Source organism: Quercus robur, chromosome 6 (assembly GCF_932294415.1).
Source record: "Quercus robur chromosome 6, dhQueRobu3.1, whole genome shotgun sequence".
NCBI classification, from domain to species: Eukaryota; Viridiplantae; Streptophyta; class Magnoliopsida; order Fagales; family Fagaceae; genus Quercus; species Quercus robur.
This window is the reverse complement of record NC_065539.1, coordinates 12,870,217-12,889,810: the sequence shown is the minus strand read 5'-3', so window position 1 is coordinate 12,889,810 and position 19,594 is coordinate 12,870,217. Positions and strand designations below refer to the sequence as shown.

General features: G+C 37.3%; 2 protein-coding genes and 1 pseudogene across 2 annotated transcripts; all 3 read right to left on the bottom strand.

Moving 5' to 3' along the window:
• Positions 1-121: 121 nt before the first annotated feature.
• LOC126732821 (UPF0481 protein At3g47200-like) lies at positions 122-1,732 on the bottom strand (annotated as a pseudogene).
• Positions 1,733-9,706: 7,974 nt separating this feature from the next.
• LOC126732820 (UPF0481 protein At3g47200-like) lies at positions 9,707-11,721 on the bottom strand. Its single transcript, XM_050435854.1, has one exon. The coding sequence runs from the start codon at positions 11,447-11,449 to the stop codon at positions 9,863-9,865; it is 1,587 nt and encodes a 528-aa protein (XP_050291811.1). The 5' UTR covers positions 11,450-11,721; the 3' UTR covers positions 9,707-9,862.
• A 3,651-nt stretch (positions 11,722-15,372) lies between these two features.
• On the bottom strand, positions 15,373-18,208 carry LOC126732819 (cysteine proteinase COT44). Its single transcript, XM_050435853.1, has 4 exons — positions 17,657-18,208; positions 16,547-16,782; positions 16,272-16,412; positions 15,373-15,973 (listed from the first exon to the last, which is right to left on the bottom strand). Exons 1-4 carry the CDS (start codon positions 18,150-18,152, stop codon positions 15,695-15,697), a joined length of 1,152 nt encoding a protein of 383 aa, XP_050291810.1. The 5' UTR covers positions 18,153-18,208; the 3' UTR covers positions 15,373-15,694.
• Positions 18,209-19,594: the final 1,386 nt, after the last annotated feature.

Below are 19,594 nucleotides of genomic sequence, written 5' to 3'. Positions count from 1 at the left end.
TGTTGTGAAAGTATTGTGAAAATATTGGAGGCTTAGTCCACGTCCAAATAAAAATGCAATATCTGGGTTTCATACAGACTCTACAACTGAAACTCAACCAACGAGAGAGAGAGCTTGGATATACTGGATTCAGCTTGGCTTGTAATAGCCATATACTCCATAGAAGGTCTGTGTAAAAGTAATCAGCAACAAAAAAACAGCAGCAACTAATGAGATAAAAGCCCATGGATTGCTGAAATAGTTATGCCTTAAACTAGCACACCAAGCATTCCACTTATGGTCATAGTACCGGTTCACATCCTCGGACAAGTGGGAAAGGTAACTGTCGTTGTTGTTGAAAACCACCTCTTGACATAGACGGTTGAAGAGGTCAGCGACTTCAGCATCACTGCCAAGCCAGTGCTCAATTATTCAATGGTAATGAAGGTGAGCCACATCCTGATGAGAGTTAATCAAGTTGTCCATGAACACCACATATGAGGTAATGTCATTGCCACAATTAAGTTGACACTGCTCAAAGGCAATAAGGTTTAGAAAAAGTGACTTGGTACCACCATGGATCAAGAGTCGAGGAATATGGAGAATTCCTTTCTTGAATTTTATGTCCCAGAAGCGATCTATCTTCCTTTTCTTGAACTTGATTCCAGCCTCTTTGAGTTCTGTAACACAATGTATTAACTGTTGCCTTCATTTATCTGCAACACGATTATGTGACCATCTCTTGATCCAAATCCTAGGTTCCTGTTGAGGCCCTCTTCGCAAGAGACTTTGTCGGAAAACATCAACGCAATGAAGGCCACCATGATCTGATAAAGGGTCAAAGGTGGTCGCATATCTAAGTGATGACTCCAGTTTGCTCTTATAACTCTTTGTTAATGGCTCATCTGTTGGCATTAGCGGGTCGAAGAATTGGAGTACTAGCTTGGCTACAAGTCCTTTCTGCCCTGGATTACCTAACTGAAGTCCCAGAAGGCGATCAAGTATAAAGAGTGGAAGCTGATTCTCCAGCATTATCATGTCACGCTGAATGGAGTGCATTGATGGGGTCATTTCGAGGGTAACCCAATTGCTTGAATCCTTCAGCAGCACCCTGGAAAAGCTCAATCACAAAGCAACCATCAAGCACCATCATTTTAACAAATTCATTGCTGCCAAGACTAGTAATTGATGGCCCTTCGTAACAGGCACGAGCTCTTTCTTCAAGTTCCTTCACAGCATCAAGATAGAGATTTATGTCATGATTAGTACGCTTGAGAACATGTTGAAGGGCACGCCATTTATGGCGATCCATTTGGCGTAAGTGTCTCTTGCCATGATGGTAAGGTCCTACAGAGACAATCTGGGGGGCATAAGCTTTGTCATTGCCTTCTCGTAGGTAATGGGGGACTCTGTAGATGAACAGCTTTGCCCATGAACTTGCTGCATCGTCTTGACTAGATTGCTCAAGTTTTTCTTTGATGGAGATCACCCATTCAGAATCATGTAGATTGTCTACCTCTTCACAATTTGAAGTGATTCTGATGATTCCTGCTGCTGTTTCTGCAGCCAATGCTGAGTTTGTTCTGGAAAAATCTATAGTTGGTGAGAAGTAGAAGTTGTTGCTACTCCAGATTCTACCGCTTCTCCGAGCTTGACAGTGATCATTAGGTACAAGCTCAAGAGCTCCTTGATGAACACGGCAACCATTTTTGGGTGAAGAATGAATGCTATTCAGTGTTTGGTTTGGATAGGCCTGAAAGATGCATCGCATGTAACGAAAGCACGAATTTATCTGAAAAAAAAAAAAAAAAAAAAAAAAAAAAAAAAAAAAAGCACGATAGAAATGTTTTATTATTTCCATAGGAATTTTGACTCCGAAGTAAAGAAGAGGGAGCCCAACATGAAAAAAAAGGAGTTAGCTATACAATAATTATTTGATACTCATACTCTAGTTCACTTGAATGGAATGTGCTGCCCACATGGATGATGGATAACTTTTAGGTGTGTGTTATGTTCTGTAGTTTTAAGGCTTCAGATTTTGAGTAGTATACAAAATCAGATCCGGATTTCTGAAGATAATGTTCCAAAATATAGCCTGAAGTCTTAAATTGAATATTAGGTTTAAGATAAGAATTTAGTTACTCATTGTCTCTTGGATGAAAGCCCATTCATTTAATTTGGCCAAGCAATGTGACTTCTTTATGCTAAAGTTTTTTATATTTTATTTTAGATAGTTACAATATGCTGGCATTTTGTATTAAGGAATGTGCCAATTAAGCTATATGGCTCTTGAATTTACGTTGAAATTTATAAGTCTTCTTTTCTTTTTTTGTTAATGCATCTTTGTTGTGAAGCTTATAGTTAGCAACTATTTTTTTTCAAAAGAATAAGGTTAGCAACTTGATCTATGTATATTCTATAGAAAAAATAAAATAAAATAAATGTGATATAAGCATATATAAGGAAAAGGAAAAATGATTACATATTAGTTTCCCAGAGGTGAATGTGGTTATTTACATCTTGGCAAGACATTTTAAGGTTGACCCACTTAAAAAGAAATTAGGTGTGGTTTACCTCCAGTACCTTTTTAACTGGAGGTCTCCTTTTATTTTAAATACACAGTGACAAATGGTAATGGGTTTTAATCTCCACCTTTTATTTAGTTAGTGAGCGATGTGGTAGTTTCTCATTAAAACAAAAGGAGATTCTAGTTAAAAAAATACTGGAAATAAGCCAAACCTAAAAAAATTAAACATTGTTTTGGGTGTTTTGGGTGTGCTACTAAATGTCCATTATCTATACATTAATATACTATAATGCCATATCAACCAAAGTGTTTTTTTTAAAAAAAAAAAATTTTTATCCAGGTTTCTCTGGTTAGCTAGGGTTTAGGGTTTTCCTCTGCCAAGCCGCCTGTAGAATTTTGTACCTAGCCTAGTCTAGGTTTTTATCACCCTTCAGCCTCTTTTGAGAATGATAGGACAGAGGGTTTTATGAGTTAGGTAACGTGGGGTGGCTATGGTTTCGGTTGGACAAGGTATCATGGCTAGGTTAGATGAGATGTGGGTGAGGTTTTCCTTGTCAGAAGAAGAAGAACGTGGGGTAGAAGTATCACGACAGAAGGAGCTAATTGTCCATAGGTTGGCAGGTAAGTTTCTCACTAAGCGAGTGTTGAATGTTGATGCCGTGGCTCGCATGTTTAAACCCTTGTGTAAACCAATTGGAGAACTTAAGATTCAGGATGTTGGGGACAGTATTTTGCCGTTTGAGTTTGAAGATATTCTTGATTTGGAACGAATGCTTGAATCTGAACCTTGGTCGTATGACAAACACTTGGTGGTCTTTCAAAAGGCTATTGATGATGAATCGGTGCCTTTGCTTGATTATTCATACACTACCTTTTGGATGCAAGTCCATAATATACCACCAGACCTTGTTACTTAGGAAACCGGTGAGTCTATTGGAAGCACATTGGGCACAGTGTTACAGGTGGCTAACCCTGAGGATGACGGAATGGGGGGTGAGTTCTTAAGGGTGAGACTTAAGCTCGATATTTCTTGGCCTTTGCCTTGATGCTGTAAGATTTGAAATGCAATTAAACTCGTGGGAAGGGTGGGATTAAAATATAAGGGACTTCCAAATTTTTGTTATTGGTGTGGGAGAGTTGGTTATGGGGACAGAGAATGTGAGGTATGGTTGCGCAGTATGGGTCGGTTGAGAAGGGAGGACCAACAATATGGTGACTGGTTAAGGGCAGATACATTTAGAGCTACAAGGAAGACAGTGGCTATGATTTCGAGAGTTGCTCGCAATCAAGCTCCTTGGTTGAAACAGAAGCAACGAAGAGTTCAGGATCATAGCACCACAGGTGGGTTGTCTTCTCTAACTAACTCCATGACAGGTTCGGGGTTTGACAGATAGAGGGATTGCATGGAAGTGAAGCAAGTGGTAGTGTCCAAAACTCGTGACTCCCACAACTGATGAGGCAGGCCGTGGGTGCACATCATATAGTGAGAGCATGGCAACAAGTGAGTGTAGGGAGTGTTTGGAGCCTCAGGCAACAAGGTTGGAGAAGAACATTATCAATCTAACCATTGAAGAGCCCACGGGTTACCAAGTTCCAGTGGATAAGCATGCTGCCACGAGCTCCCCTGTACTGAGTGTTGAAGACTCGAGGCCCTTGGGTGATATTTTAGTCCACTCAAAACCCACACCACAATCTACAAAGGGGTGGAAGAGACTAGCACGTGAGGTGGGGAATTCTGAGCAGGGGACTAAAGTGAGTAATGGGTCCGGGTCTGAGGGGGAGAAAAATGATTTTGGGAAACATGGTTGTGCATGGAGATAGACATACAAATGGAGGGAAAGAAGCAATGCATGGGCTATGGTAGTCAGGAGGATGTCCAAATTTCAAAAGTGGTTGTTGGGTACCAGCACCACCGGTCACAATGAGTTGCCTTAGCTGGAACTATCGTGGGCTTAGGAACCCACGGACAAAGGATGAAGTAGTTGCCCTAGTGACTACAAAAGATCCCAAGTTGGTTTTCTTAATGGAAACCAAAGCTGATAAACGCAAGTAAAGCCACGAACTCTCTGGACCTCAGTCTCGCTTTGAAGGTCATCAGCTGCACCTTGTCGTCAGCTTCATCTACCTCCAAGGTCTCCCGAGTGAAGCGTTGTACATACAACCTCAGGGTTTCTTTCTCTCCTTGTCTAATGGTGAGTAAATGGCCCGCCAGCCTCTTAGGGCGTTGTCCTCCAATGAAGTGGCGTAAAAAGACGTTACTCAGCTACTTGAAACTATCGACGGACGATGTTGGCAACTTGGTGAACCATTCTCTTGCCGCTCCTTTAAGGGTTGTGGGAAAGGAACGGCACAGTATCTCGTCAGGTGGCTGTTGAAGGCCTAGCGTCGTTTTGAAGGTGTTGAGGTGGTCTTGGGGGTCTTTAAGCCCGTCAAACAGTTCAAGTTGGGGTAGTCGAAATTTCGATGGCACCGGACACTCCAGTATTGCCGTAGTGAAGGGTGAGTCTGTTGCCCTAACCATTCTATCCACACTCCGGTCTGTTTTCTCCTTGATTGTGTTCCTCAGTTCGTCCATCTCCTTCCTCATCTCTCGAAGAAGATCTGAATTCTGTTCATCTAGAGTTGTAGGTCTTCGATGGTCACTTCTTCTATGGCTATCTCTCTCATCCTCCAAGTTGCCTTTGGATCAATTTTCTCCTGTTGAAGCCGTAGCTTCATTTCTTTATTTTGTCTAGTAAGCTCTTCAACGGTGGCCGCTAGGGCTTGGACTTGCTGAGCCAAGGCTGCGGAATCTTGATTGGACTCCATCTGAATGTTACAGTTGATCGGAAACTATGTTTTCGAATTTAAATACAAAAATGTCGTCCCTACAGACGGCACCAAACTGATGAAGCGTGACTTCGTCAGTCAAGGTGAATGCCTCCAGATGGATCCGGGCTCTCGTTTGGGCACTTGCGTAAATGAAAAGATCGCCCCTTCTGATGTGGTCACCGGTTTGGTGTCCGCCACAATGTCTCCGATGCCAAAGTCAGAACGAGAAAGTGTTTTGTAAAATGAAACAAAATAGCAAAATGACAATTAGTATCCTTTCAGAGTGTTGGTTTTTTTTTGTATGTACCTTGTGTTGGCAGTGTGATGGCTTTATATACGTTGCCTTGGATTCTAGCCGTTGTGATTGATATTGTGATGTTAATGCCATCCTTTGGTAATGCTTGCTGCCTAGTAATGGGGCATTAATGTGCTCTCAACGGTCTGTACAGTTGGTTTTGTAACTGTCCGAGGCATTATTGGCGGCATTGAATGATCAGGCTGTCTCCGTCAATGACGTGGGCATTTGTTAGGCTCTTCTTCGGGGAATGGTCTCGTCCGTCTTGTTGAGCCCGTCTGTAGCCAATTTCGTCAGTCCCATCATGGAGAATCTGTAATAATGCTTTGCCAACAATGGTGAACCTTCATCAGCGTCATATCGTTCCTAGCACGAGCTGTGCACTGTGTAATGCTCTTCTTGAAGATTCTCTTCATGCGGTCTGGTCTTATGAAGTCATTTCAGGAGTTTGGTCTACGCTGGAATGGTTTCACCAAACTGCACCGCCACATCCCAACTCATTCAGTGAGTTACTTGCCAGCTTTTTGTTTAGCAAAGAGGAGTTCAGAGCAGATATTTTTGTGATCATTGTGTACTTACTTTGGAATAGACGTAATGCAATCCAATTTGGTCGCCCTCCTCTTCCAATGTTTAGCATATGTAGTAAAGTGGGGAGTTATCTACAAGATTTTCTTCAAGCTCAGACTGAGGAGCCTTTCCCACCCCATCTACATCCCATGCAGCAGTGGCACCCTCCAAATCCTCATTGCTTCAAGGTAAATTTCGATGCCGTTGTGTTTCGTTGCTCAAGTTTGGTGGGCATTGGTGTCATTGTCCGTAATAATGAAGGGGAAGCTGTGGGTGCTCTGTCCTCGTCCATTCCCATGGCCCAATTAGTGGTGGATTTAGAAGCCTTAGCATGCTTGAAGGCTGTCTAGTTTGCGTTGGAGATTGGCCTCACTCGAGTTGTTTTTGAAGGAGATTCTGCAGTCATCATTAACGCTCTTCTTCACGGCGTGAGTGCGATGGCTAGTTTTGGCAACATTTTGGATGATATTCATATGCATTCTGCTGTTTTTCAGTTTGTGGAATTTGTTTATGTTAGTCGTAATTGTAATTCTGTTGCTAATGCTCTTGCTAAGAAAGCTAAGTCAGATGCTGGGGTTCAAGTTTGGCTGCATGATTTGCCATCTGATATTGCCCCTTTAGTTTTGTGTGATGTTCATTGAGTTTTGGTTTTTCTAGAATAAATTGCCCAGGTCTTTGATCTGGCTTCTTTAAAAAAAAAAAAAAAAAAAAATTTGTTTTCAATCATTTTCCTCCTGGTTATCGTTTACATAAAAATAAATAATTAATTAATTAATTTTCCTTCCTTTCATATTATTCCACACCTTATAACCACTTTCCTTTAATTTATCTCCTCAATTTTTTAGCTCTTCCCCTCTTACTTTTATAGTTACTCTTCCTCCAATCCTTTTTTGGACTTCTTCCCATCTTCTTTTCTATAATTTTGACATTACTCACTTTGCTCCTCTTTCCCATTCAGTTGAGAGAGAGAGAGAGAGAGAGAGAGAACCAGAAAACACCCTAGAGTTGTTTTGCAATTTTTTGTTTGCACAATGTTTTTTGGATCCCAATTTTAAGTTAAGTTTTAAAAAATATCCAAGTTAACAAACTTTCAGTGAGACCAACCATTTTTTGATTTCAAATCACCAATATAGTGTTTAAATTGGGCAACCAAATATCATTTAAATTTTTCTAAAACTAAATTCTTTAAATTTGAAACTTAGAAAGTTCAATTGCACAGAAGAAAAATCTAGGAAGACATATCCTACTATGACACAACACAAGTTAGAAGAATACAGTCCATCTTAAAAAAATTAATATTAACAAAACACACTTGAAATATGCACACAAAAAAATGTGTAATTAAGATTTTTATAAAAAGTAAATATAAACATGCATTTGTAGAGATAGAGAGATGGAAAATACTTGAGGAAGGTATTGCATTTGTAGAGAGGGATACAAAAAGAATATAAAATGGGTGATGCTTATATGCAATCAAGAAAGAGAAAATGGTTGAGGATTAGAATATGCCTTTGGCTAAATAAGTCTATTTCTTCTCAAGAGGACTAATCCTCATATATTATCTTTAGAAGATTTTAGAAAATATATTATAGTATATACCAAATTAAAAATAATTATTCATTCTCATTCATTGCGTGTGAGTCCACCACTAATGCAAACATAATATAAAGGATTAAAGCGTCGTGGGACAAGTACATTGTGTATCAAAAAAATTAAAAAAAAATCAAAGCATACTACTTTATTTAAAGAGCAATGCTAGTACACAATGTATACAAATATAATGTACTTGTCATTAATAGCGTAAGGACTAAGGAATGATTTCTCAATGGTCAAAGTACTTTTGGATATCCCTACTAAAGTTGTAGAGAGGTAGAAAGCACAAGAAGTTAATCAATCTTAGTTTTTAGTTTTCTCTTAAAATATTAAAAGAATTTTACCTACTGAATCAACTGACATATGTTTTAGCTCCAAAATTACAGATGCGTGATATGAATTTGTGAGTAAGGGTGCTGGGGGAAGAGGGGAAAGAAATAGGATTTTGTAGGTTTATTTCAAGAGCAAGATTTGGTTCTGGGGGTGATGGGTTTAATTGGTGTTTTAGAATTAATAAGAATAGAACTTCAAGCACTTTAGCCCATTCTTGTAATGTCCATGGGCCCTACCCCATCGCTCCCTTGCCTTTTGTTAAAGATGGGCCGGTCCATTTGGTCTCCTTTCCCTCTTAATCAATCTCATAATTTATTTAGACAGGAAAAAGTCAGGTTACATTTTCTCATTTGACATATAAATTAATGAAAAAGCACAGATGTTTCATGACACTGCTTCATCTCCTCCAAGTCTCTCTCCGGTGGCAGCATTGACAGCCTAATCCAAGGATTATTCTTGTTACATTAGTCATTAGAAAACTGATTTCATTAGCGTGTGATCCATAACCAAGAGTATTTTAGATTGTAAATTTGGTCACATATGAAAAAAAAAAAATCTCTTTAGCTAACAATAAAACATCTGCAGACAGTAACAGATCCATTTCATTTCAAGTCCCTGGTGAAATTCAGACTTACATTGCAATTTGCAAAGCAAATGACATTGAGTTACATTGTCATCAATTTTTGAGATGCAATTGCGACAATATTAATACTATGTTCAACAATGATCATATTCAAGTAAATCACAATACCCGCCCGGTCTTCCTACGGTAGTTTAGTCCAAGAAAAAGAGGGCATATACGACTATCAACTATGACCGGATTGATTAATTTAGTCAGCTAGTCGCCAATCAATTGTTGGATTTGACACACAAAAACGTAGAAGAGAATTGCTTGGAGTGGCGGGGTCTGTTCTGTATTGATTTGCTACTCTTCTTTAGTGAAGTGTGATTTCTTCATACAATTATTGTGCTAAATAATTCGCTGCAGCTTGTCTCACTTACTCTTTTAAAGCTCTTTGGTACCAAACGATGGAAGGTTCTCAAACCCCACATTTCCTTATTAGTAGGTTCATTTTTTAAGGAGTGTAACATGAAATTTGTTTTTGCACTGATGTGTATCAATTGCAGTTAATCTATTTCGGGGTGTCAGTATATGAGTTAGCGAAGAAAAGTAAAGATGCATGCAGGCCAGCCTTTTATCCAACTGCACACTTTCGTTTTGCTTTTGATTACATCGTAGGTTTAGAAAAACATAAACTGTTTAAGCTAGATTTTAATTAGCTTGCTCATATAGTATTCAGTATTCTATTAATAAGACACAGGAAGCTTCACGTGGACATGTCCGAAAAGCATGATTTTGTTGTATAACCCATGGTGTACATGTGAGCAATCCTCAAAACATAGTGTGATTATTTGCATTGGAAATTGCTATCGTTTTCTTTAGAATTTGAGTTACAACAGAAAATTTAATAAAAAAAATGGTGATTATGGGCGAAAGAATTTATAAGCCTAGCAGGGATCATCTCAACGCTTGATGAATTGGCTATTGGGAATTCATAAATCATGATCATCCCTCTAAATTGCCAGAGACAAGTAAAACATAGCTGGGAACTTAGTGGAAATTTATTTGCAATCCAATTTTTAAATCTTTGATTTCAGCAAATATCTATATAAACTGAGACAAACATATTCAATCATTTGTCCCCTAAAAAAAAAAAAAAAGGTAGAAAGAGCTTGCCAGCTTGGATATACTGGATTCAGCTTGGCCTGTAATAGCCGTATACTCCATAGAAGGTCTGTGTAAAAGTAAGCAGCAACAAGAAAACAGCAGCAACTAATGAGATAATCGCCCAGGGATTGCTGAAATAGTTATGCCTTAAACTCGCACACCAAGTATTCCACTTCTGGTCATAGTACCGGTTCACATCCTCGGACAAGTGGCAAAGGTAACTGTCGTTGATGTCGAAAACCACCTCTTGACATAGGCGGTTGAAGAGGTCAGCAACTTCAGCATCACTGCCAAGCCAGTGCTCAATTATTCCATGGTAATGAAGGTGAGCCACATCTTGATGAGAGTTGATCAAGTTGTCCATGAACACCAAATATGAGGTAATGTCATTGCCACAATCAAGATGACACTGTTCAAATGCAATAAGGTTTAGAAAAAGTGACTTGGTACCATCATGGATAAAGAGACGTGGAATATAGAGAATTCCATTCTTGAATTTTATGTCCCAGAAGCGATCTGTCTTCCTTTTCTTGAACTTGATTCCAGCCTCTTTGAGTTCTGTAACACAATGTATTAACTGCTGCCTTCGTTTATCTGCAACATGATTACGTGACTGTCTCTTGTTCCAAATCCTCGTTTCTTGTTGAGACTCTCTTTGCAAGAGGCTTCTTTGGAAAACATCAAGGCAATGAAAGCCACCATGATCTGATAAAGGGTCAAACGCATATGCAAGTGATGACTCCAATTTGCTCATATCACGCTTTGTTGATGGCTCATCTGTTGGCTTTAACGGGACAAAGAATTGGAGTGCTAGCTTGGCTACAAGTCCTTTCTGGTTTGGATTACCTAACTGAAGTCCCAGCAGGCGATCAAGTATAAAGAGTGGAAGCTGATTCTCCAGCATTATCATGTCTCGCTGAATTGAATGCATTGATCCACGCATTGCAAAGATGGGGTCATTTCGAGAATAACGCAGTTGCTTGAATCCTTCAGCAGCACCTCGAAAGAGCTCAATCACAAAACAACCATCAAGCACCATCATTTCAACAAATTCATTGCTGCCAAGACTAGAAATTGATGGCCCTTCATAACAGGCGCGAGCTCTTTCCTCAAGTTCCTTCACAGCATCAAGATAGAGATTTATGTTATGATTAGTACGCTTGAGAACATGTTGAAGGGCACGCCATTTATGGCGATCCATTTGGCGTAGGCGTTTCTTGCCATGATGATAAGGTCCTACGGAGACAATCTGGGGGACATAAGCTTTGTCATCGCCTTCTCGTAGGTAATGGGGGACTCTGTAGATGCACAGCTTTGCCCACGACCTTGCTGCATCATCTTGACTAGCTTGCCTAAGTTTTTCTTTGATGGAGATCACCCATTCAGAATCTGGTAGATTTTCTATCTCTTCACAATTTTCACCATCATTTCTTATGACAATTTGAAGTGATTCTGATGGTTCCTGTTTCTGCAGCAGATGCTGAGTTTGTTCTGGAAATTCTATAGATGGTGTGGTAGTAGAAGTTGTTGCTACCCCAGATTCTACAGCTTCTCTGAGCTTGAGGGTGATTAGGAACCAGCTCAACAAGTGCTCCTTGTTGAACACAGCAACCATTTTTTGGGTGAAGAATGAATGCTATTCTCAGTGTTTGGTTGGGATAGGCCTAAAAAAGATGCCTCGCATGTGAACAAAAGCACGATAGATATGCTTTATTTTTCCATAGGAATTTTGACTCCGAAGTAAAGAAAATGGAGCCCAACATCATGATGTGAACAAAAGGATTTAGCAATATATTTATTTGATACTTTAATTCACTTGAATGGAATGCGCTGCTCACATGGATGGTGCCATGGTGGACCGCTTTGGTTTGGAATGGCAAATAGAAATTGCTAGAGAACTTTTAGTTGTGTATACTTTTAAGGCTTGTCCTTAATATATACAAGATCAGATCCGGATTTCAAAAGGTATTGTTCCAAATTATATTATGAAAGTCTCAAATTGAAGATTAGGCTTAAGATAATATATTAGTTGTATGGAATATACACGAAATTTCTAAATCTGTGAAATGCAAAAAAAGAGAAAAATATGTCCCAAATAAAACAATCATGCAAAACAATATTTACGTGATTTGATAATTTGCTTACGTCCATAAAGTTGTAGTAATTTTACCGTTCACAGGAAAAATAGAAGATGTGAGCAATATAGTTTTTCTTTATATTTCAAAACAAAATATAAAACTATAACATGAAATAACGGTATTTCTTTCCTACATAAAAGATTCACAATAAGCTAAAAAATGGATATTATCCGAATTAAACACAACTAAACTCCATGTCCAACATATTGACTGTGTGAGTGCAATCACAATTGTTGATTGTGTAAGTGCTGTGGAAGTGGGAATTGTTTTTACATAGGATTTTACTAATGTGTGCTCTTGGGGAACACATTAATTTCTATTTTTGGAAAAAAAAAATCAAAATTGAAAAAGTAATGACAGTTTTTTCAATTTCTGAGAAAATGTTTTCAAAAATAGAAAGCTTAATGTATGCACTAAGTTTATGTTGGTTGTTTCCTGTAAGATGTTTGGTGTTGTTTTCTTGTGTGAGATGCTTGAGCGCTTGACTACGCCTGAGTTGGTGAGACCATGAGAGACGTGAATGATGGTATTTTGGTCTCTTTATTATTTTTCTCTTTCCCAATAAAGCTGACCCACATCCGATAAAAACACATAAAAGCCGAGTAAATTCTGCAAAAAAGCTGGGTATTAACGGGCATAACACGACCCATAACGTATTGCCTGTGTTTCAAACTTTTTCGCTACCTTTTCCCACGTGACCCTGACAAAAGAAAGAAAAAAGAGAAATCCAAAGTCACAATTGTTGACTATGTGAGTGCAATCACAATTGTTGATTGTGTAAGTGTTGTGGAAGTGGGAATTGTTTTTACATATTCAAACTTTTTTGCTACCTTTTCCCACGTGACCCTGACAAAAGAAAGAAAAAAGAGAAACCCAAAGTCACAAATGTTGACTTTGTGAGTGCAATCACAATTGTTTATTGAGTTAGTGCTCTTGGGACACACATTAATTTCTATTTTTGAAAAAAGAAGTTTTCAAAATTGAAAAAGTAATGACAGCTTTTTCAATTTTCGAGAAAATATTTCCAAAAATAGAAAGTTTAATGTGTGCACTAAGAGCACACATTAACCAGACCCTTTTACATAATACTCAAGTATCATAAACTCGTGTAACACATTGCAATGTACTCGAGTTCCACATAATCGAGTTCTGTGTGACATTTTTTAGGGTATTTGATTTTCTTAAACTTGAGTTTCAGACACTCGAGTTTTAAAAAGTAATACATTACTAAATATTACTCAAACAGTGGTAAAACACTAATAATTTCAAAAAATAGTGGTATTTGGCTATTTTTGCCGTTAAATAAGAGTCTTCACACCACCATTCTTTATAGAAAATCATGTGGAAAGAGAAAAAGGAAAATAATGGACATAGATTACAGATAGTTAAATAAGAATTGCATATTCGATTGCAAATAAGAATTTTGGTAAGAATCAACCAGATGAATATATAAAAAGGTTCAAAATCAACATTGGGCTTAATTTTGAATAACTCATTGTTTACTATTGGATGAAAGCCCATTCATTTAATTTGGACAAGCAATGTGACGACTTCTTTACGTTCAAGTTTTTAAGTCTTTTTTCTTTCTTCTCTTCAATTTTTATTATTGTTTCTATTTTTTTGTTAATATATCTTTGTTGTGAAACTTATGGTTAGCAACTTGATCTATGTATATTTTATTCTATAGAAAATAAAATAAACGTGATCTATGTTTATATAAAAGAAAAATTTATCATATAAACGATGGTTTCCCAGACGTGAACGTAATTATTACAACTTGTCAAAGGCATTGTTGAGGTTGACCCACCTAAAAAAAATGTTAAACTTTGTTTCAGGTGTGTTTGGGGTGTGCTACTAAGAGCATTCTTTTAAGGGTCCATTATCTATACAATATGCTAGAAAGCCATATCAACCAAAGTGTCTTCAATCATTTTCCTGCCTTTTTAGACTATTTTTCTTCCTATTATTCTCAACTTATTATTGCTCTCCTTCATCTGTCTCCTTCCTTCCTTTTTTTTTTTTTTTTTTTCTAGCTCAGTTTCTTGACTTATTATACACCTTCCACAAGTTCCAGCTACTCTTCCTCCAATCCTTTTTTTTTTTTTTTTAATTCATTTTTTCATATTCTTTTCTATAAATTTGACGTTATTACATACTCACTCTGCTCCTCTCTCCCCTTCAGTTTTTTTTTTTTTTTTTTTTTTTTTTTTTGAGAAACCTCTCCCATTCAGTTGAGAGAGAAAGAAAGAGAGTTTGTTTGGGAACCAAAAAACACCTAGGGTTGTTTTGCAATTTTGTGTTTTCATAGTGTTTTTTGGGATCAATGATAATAGCTTAATTTTGCATATTTATATCATTATTAGAAAGTATTATCATACTTATTTTGAGTTAATTCATACATTTTATATTTGGTTTTGTAATAATGTTGAATAATTAATTTCATGCTTAATTGGATTTTAATGCGGGAATATGTCTTTTGTAGGAAAATTGAATTGAATGAGTAAATTTGTGCAAAGAAAAAGGCTAATGGACTTTACTCTTATAAGGGCCATAATAAAGTTAAAGACTTAAAAGTAAGCAAACCCTATTAAATTTGAGTCTAATTAGAGAAATAAATCAAAGAAAATTTGCACAAAATCTAAATCCATTTTTAATTAGGATTCCAACCTATAAATAGTATTTTAGACATAACTTTTAACTCAAGTGTCCAATTAACGGATACAGTTTTGTAGTTTATAAAAAGTCCCCATTATGATTTTAAATGGGCCAAAAACGTTTGTTAATAAATAGGATATTGTAGTGTCCAACTAATGGGGTACAACTTTGTAGTTTATAAAAAAATACCCATTATGACTTTAAATGGGCCAAAAAGGTCTGTTATAGGATTTTGTAGGTTTATTTCAAGAGCAAGATTTGGTTCTGGGGGTGATGGGAGTAGGTTTAATTGGTGTTTTAGAATTGATGAGAATAGAACTTCAAACTTCGAACACTTAAGCCCATTCTTGTACTGTCCATGGGCCTCACCCCATCTCTCCCTTGACTTTTGTTATAGATGGGCCGGTCTCTTTGGGCTCCTTTCTTAATCAATCTCATAATTTATTTAGACAGGAAAAAATCATGACATCCACTCATTATAATTAGTGAAAAAGCACAGAGGTTTCATGACTTCATCTCCTCCTATTCTCTCTCTGGTGGCAGCATTGACAGCCTAATCCAAGGATTATTCTTGTTATATTAGTCTTTTAGAAAAATGATTTCATTGAATTGGAAGTATGAAAGATCTTATGGTATAAAGTATTAACCAATAGTGTTCCTATTGATCTATAACCAAGAGTATTTTAGATTGTAAATTTGGTCACATATGAAATAAAACTCTTTAGCTAACAATAAAACATTTGCAGATAGTAACAGATCCATTTCATTTCAAGTCCCTGGTGGGAATTCAGACTTACATTGCAAAGCAAATGACATTGAACTACAATGTCATCAATTTTTGGGATGCAATTGCGACAATATTAAATACTATGTACAACAATGATCATATTTTTCAAATAAATGACAGTACTCCGGTCATCCTTTCGTAACTTTAGGCCAAGAAATGAAGGGCATAATACGACTATCAACCATGACCGGATTTAATGGGTTATCAAACAGAAGCATCACTTTCATGCACCTTCAACACTGTTTCTCTTCCCTGGCCCAAAAATATCCAAGAAGACACTTCAAGCACTGCTGATTATCTCAACAGCACTTTCAAAGGCCCAAAAAGCCTTGCTTGGGTTTTGTCCAGTCTTGACTGGGTAAGAAGCTTCCATTAGAATTCCACACTTGCCAGTATATGTCTCAAACACATTGCGCTGGACCTTGATGTATCCATTCTCACCCCAGTTGGTTCCCCATGAGTTCCTCACAAGCCAGTAATCCACACCATTCTCTGTGCCATATCCAACAGCAACCACACCATGGTCTAGTGCCGAGCCACATTCACCAGTAAACACACCCTGAAATTTTTTGAAGGAAAATAAGTAATTACTTCAGTGCACAAATAGAGTAGATTAGGGGGCAATTGATACCTAGCCACAAAGAACATTGGGCACAAATAAAGTAATCTCAAAAGTAAAAATTATGATACTGCTCAATATAAGCAGATCATATGCTTCTAAATTGAGCCAATTATAGAACCAAAAATGGATAAAGCCAATTCCTTGAGTAGCTGAAAAGTATGCTTCTAAATTCTAAAAACAAGTTTATGCAGTAAAATGAAATACAGGAAACACAAAGAAATACTAGTCAGCTTACCGAATCATAGAGCTGAAGAGCCATGCCACCGGCTTCAATTGCAACACTCACAGGCTGATGTGCCACAGCCTTTTTCAAAGCATTCTCATCAAAGGGTGGAACATCCTCGTACCCATCAATACTAACAACCTTAGTATTCTTCTGCAAAAACCCAACACACAATACCAAATTATAATTAGAATTCAAGACTACCTTAAAACGGATAGATGTTCCTAAGTAGTAAATTGAATCAACCTGATTCAATATATGAGAAAATTAAGCAGTTTGATACAAACCTTGGTCGCGTCGCACTTGCTGTCAATGCCTAGGTAAGGGTAGTCAGACTCGGTGTCCATGCCACCGTTTTTCTTAATGAAATCGAAGGCATAATCCATGAGACCTCCATTGCATCCACCATTGTACTCTCTGTCACAGTCCACAAGTTCTTGTTCCGATAGAGAGATTAGTTCACCGGTGACAATTTGGTTTATGCCTTCCACTGCGGCCACTGTTGAGAACGCCCAGCAACTTCCTGCATACCATCAATAAACACAGCATATTCAACTACTTGCGGTTCTGTACAGGTTCATTCATTTACAGATTGAGAAAAGCAAAAGCTACTCCAATTTCATTACAAACTGAGGTGATGATGAATATAACTGTGCTACTCTCAATATCATTATAAACGAATGTCTGATTTACAAAAGTTGCACAATTTTATTTTTTGAAACTAAAAAAAAAAAAAAAAAAAAAAAAATTTAAGAATATCAAAAATAATATTAGCATTAGTTAAAATGAAATGTTAATTAAGAAAATATCAAAGACTATATATTCTGATAGATTTTTTTTATTTTATTTTTTTTTAGAAGGATAGAAAGAAAAAAATGTATGTGACCAATATTAACTAATCTTATATAACCACGTCAATATATTTGATTTGACAGAAAGGCTTTCCCTTATCTGACTTTGGACATACCTGCCGTTTGTTTGTTTAATTCAATATTCTATTTTGGTGTGACCTGTAAGAAACCGAAATGGAATCTAGAGGTTCTATCTAACTTCTATAACGTATGCTCCAAATCTACCAGTCAATTTACCAAAAAGAAACTCTACCAGTCCACTTTCGGCCGACTAGTCTCGACTCAGTCATTAGCAGGCTTTTTCTTCTCTTTCCTTTTACCCAAAGTATTATGATAATAAAAAATAGACATGAAAAAAAATTGAAAACAATTACATAAGTAACAAAATTAACAAACAGCCCCATATAAACGCCAAAAGGTGAAACAAAACAATCTTATGTTGGGTCACTTTGGTCAATCTGAGCTGATCTACAGCTTCAGCTATAAAATATATGAACATATAAAAATAAATATATATTTCTTTTTTTAAAGGTAAAATATACTAACCACAACTTCCTTGATCTTTGATCGGACTAACAGCACCCTTCACCCTCCAATCAACGGAGTTAGGCAACTTTTCACCGGCGTTAAAGGTGTAACGCCGGCTTGGGTTTTTTGACTTCATGACCCTTCTCTTAGGGTCGGACCTGGTGCCCAGATACTTGGCACGGTACTCCTCGTTGGTTAAATCGGCAAACTTGTTCAACCCAACTTTGTATGTGCGAGCCTGAGAGTTGTGCTCGTCAATGAACCTCAGGTTCTCCTTGAAGATCTCAAACCTCTTGTCGTTCTCTCCTATCCCGTTGTACACTTTTCCATGCTTTACGAGCCACGACTGAAAGATCTCCATCACCTCTGCGTCGCTTCGCGAAGCTGAAGTTGAAGTTGATATGATGGACATGTCATCAGAGGCATATGATGAGGAAACGAAGGAGAGGAAGAGAAGGGTGGATATGGCTATGGACATGGTTGTCAAGCTAGAAGAGGAAAGATTGGGGGCCATGTTTTTTTTTTCCAAAGAAAAGGAAAATGAGATGTGTTGTGGATGAAACGTGGGGAGGGGGGTTGAGTTTATATAGAAACGGAACTTCTCACCAAAAAGGCAAAAAGTAGAATAGTAGATAGGAAAATGAATTGGTATAAATATTCAGGATTGGTTCTTGATGTAATAAATTAATAATTTATAAACTTTATAAAAAAAAATTAATAATAAATAAACAAGAGGCATTAATTATTAGAGGAAGTCACTCTTGACACGTAACTATTTTGTTACAAGAGCATTCTCGTGAATTTGTGCAATTTTTTTTTTTTTTTTTTGCGATAAAAACTAGCTCTTTTTTTTTTTTTTTTCTATATTTTGGATGTATTTGGATACCACTTATTTTTGCTAAAACTAAAAACTGAAAATTGAAAACTGAAAATACTATAACAAAATAATTTTTAAATGTGTGAATAGTATCGTGTGACCCATTTTTAATATTTTTAAATGCATGAACAGTGCTGCTACAGTGCGTGAACAATAATAATTGTCTCTACACAGTAAATCCATGTGATTTTCATGCACTTAAAAAAAAGAAAAAAAAAAAAAGGAAGGAAACGTGAAATAGAAAACGTAGACACACAATAATCTCTATCCAAACCGGCACTTTATACAAGTTTGACATCTTATACTATTTTTTGTCTTCACTTACAACGAGTGTTCTTACGAACGTAAAATATTAAAGCAACTGTCAATTTACTACTTGATAGGCTCGATCATATCATTCACGTTCATCCATTCACGACTAGGGACGGGCGACCTATCCAAGCTCGTCTTGAAAGCAATGGATGTCGTTCAAAGACGAGTGAATCCACCTCCACTCCTCGAGGAACCGTTATAAAAACATTAATCAGCTTCCAGACCGTTGGGAGGGGCAACTCATCATTAACACCCCGCAGAGGCGTTACCGGGGAAGAGTAAAGTCTCCATCAAGACTCTACCAACGGCTAGAAGAAACCACCCGCAAGTGTATGTATATAAATACATAACCCCAAAAGGGGAGGAGGTAATGAAAAAACTCTAGCATATTATTTTCACAACTTCTCTTTTGTCAATCTTTCTGACTTTGGCATCGAAGGCTTTTTGGCAGGCACCATGCCGGCGACTTACATCCATTCTTCCCTTCACTCATTCTTGGAGATCGGGTTGGTTGGGGATGACATCAATCTGGACGATCATCCTTGGCTGACGATCTGAGCATCATCACTACTGTTTTGAAAATATGTAGAAATTTACTATTTTTTTGAAATTTGAGTTTTTGAAACTCGAGTTTGTTATGAAATTTGAGTTCCAAAAACTCGAGTTCTTTGAAAAATATACTTTGAAAAATTTTAAAATTTTTTCCATGGTATTCGAGTTCTATAAACTCGAGTATTATAGAAAACTCGATTTCACCAAATTCGAGT

What these genes read in the sequence shown, in the direction of transcription:
- LOC126732820 (XM_050435854.1), bottom strand. Translation starts at nt 11,449, where the DNA reads ATGGTTGCTGTGTTCAACAAGGAGCACTTGTTGAGCTGGTTCCTAATC.
- LOC126732819 (XM_050435853.1), bottom strand. Translation starts at nt 18,152, where the DNA reads ATGGCCCCCAATCTTTCCTCTTCTAGCTTGACAACCATGTCCATAGCC. An exon ending in GCAAGTGCGACGCGACCAAG is followed by an intron (nt 16,413 to 16,546) that starts GTTTGTATCAAA and finishes GGGTTTTTGCAG; the next exon opens with AAGAATACTAAGGTTGTTAG. An exon ending in CTCTTCAGCTCTATGATTCG is followed by an intron (nt 15,974 to 16,271) that starts GTAAGCTGACTA and finishes AAAAAATTTCAG; the next exon opens with GGTGTGTTTACTGGTGAATG.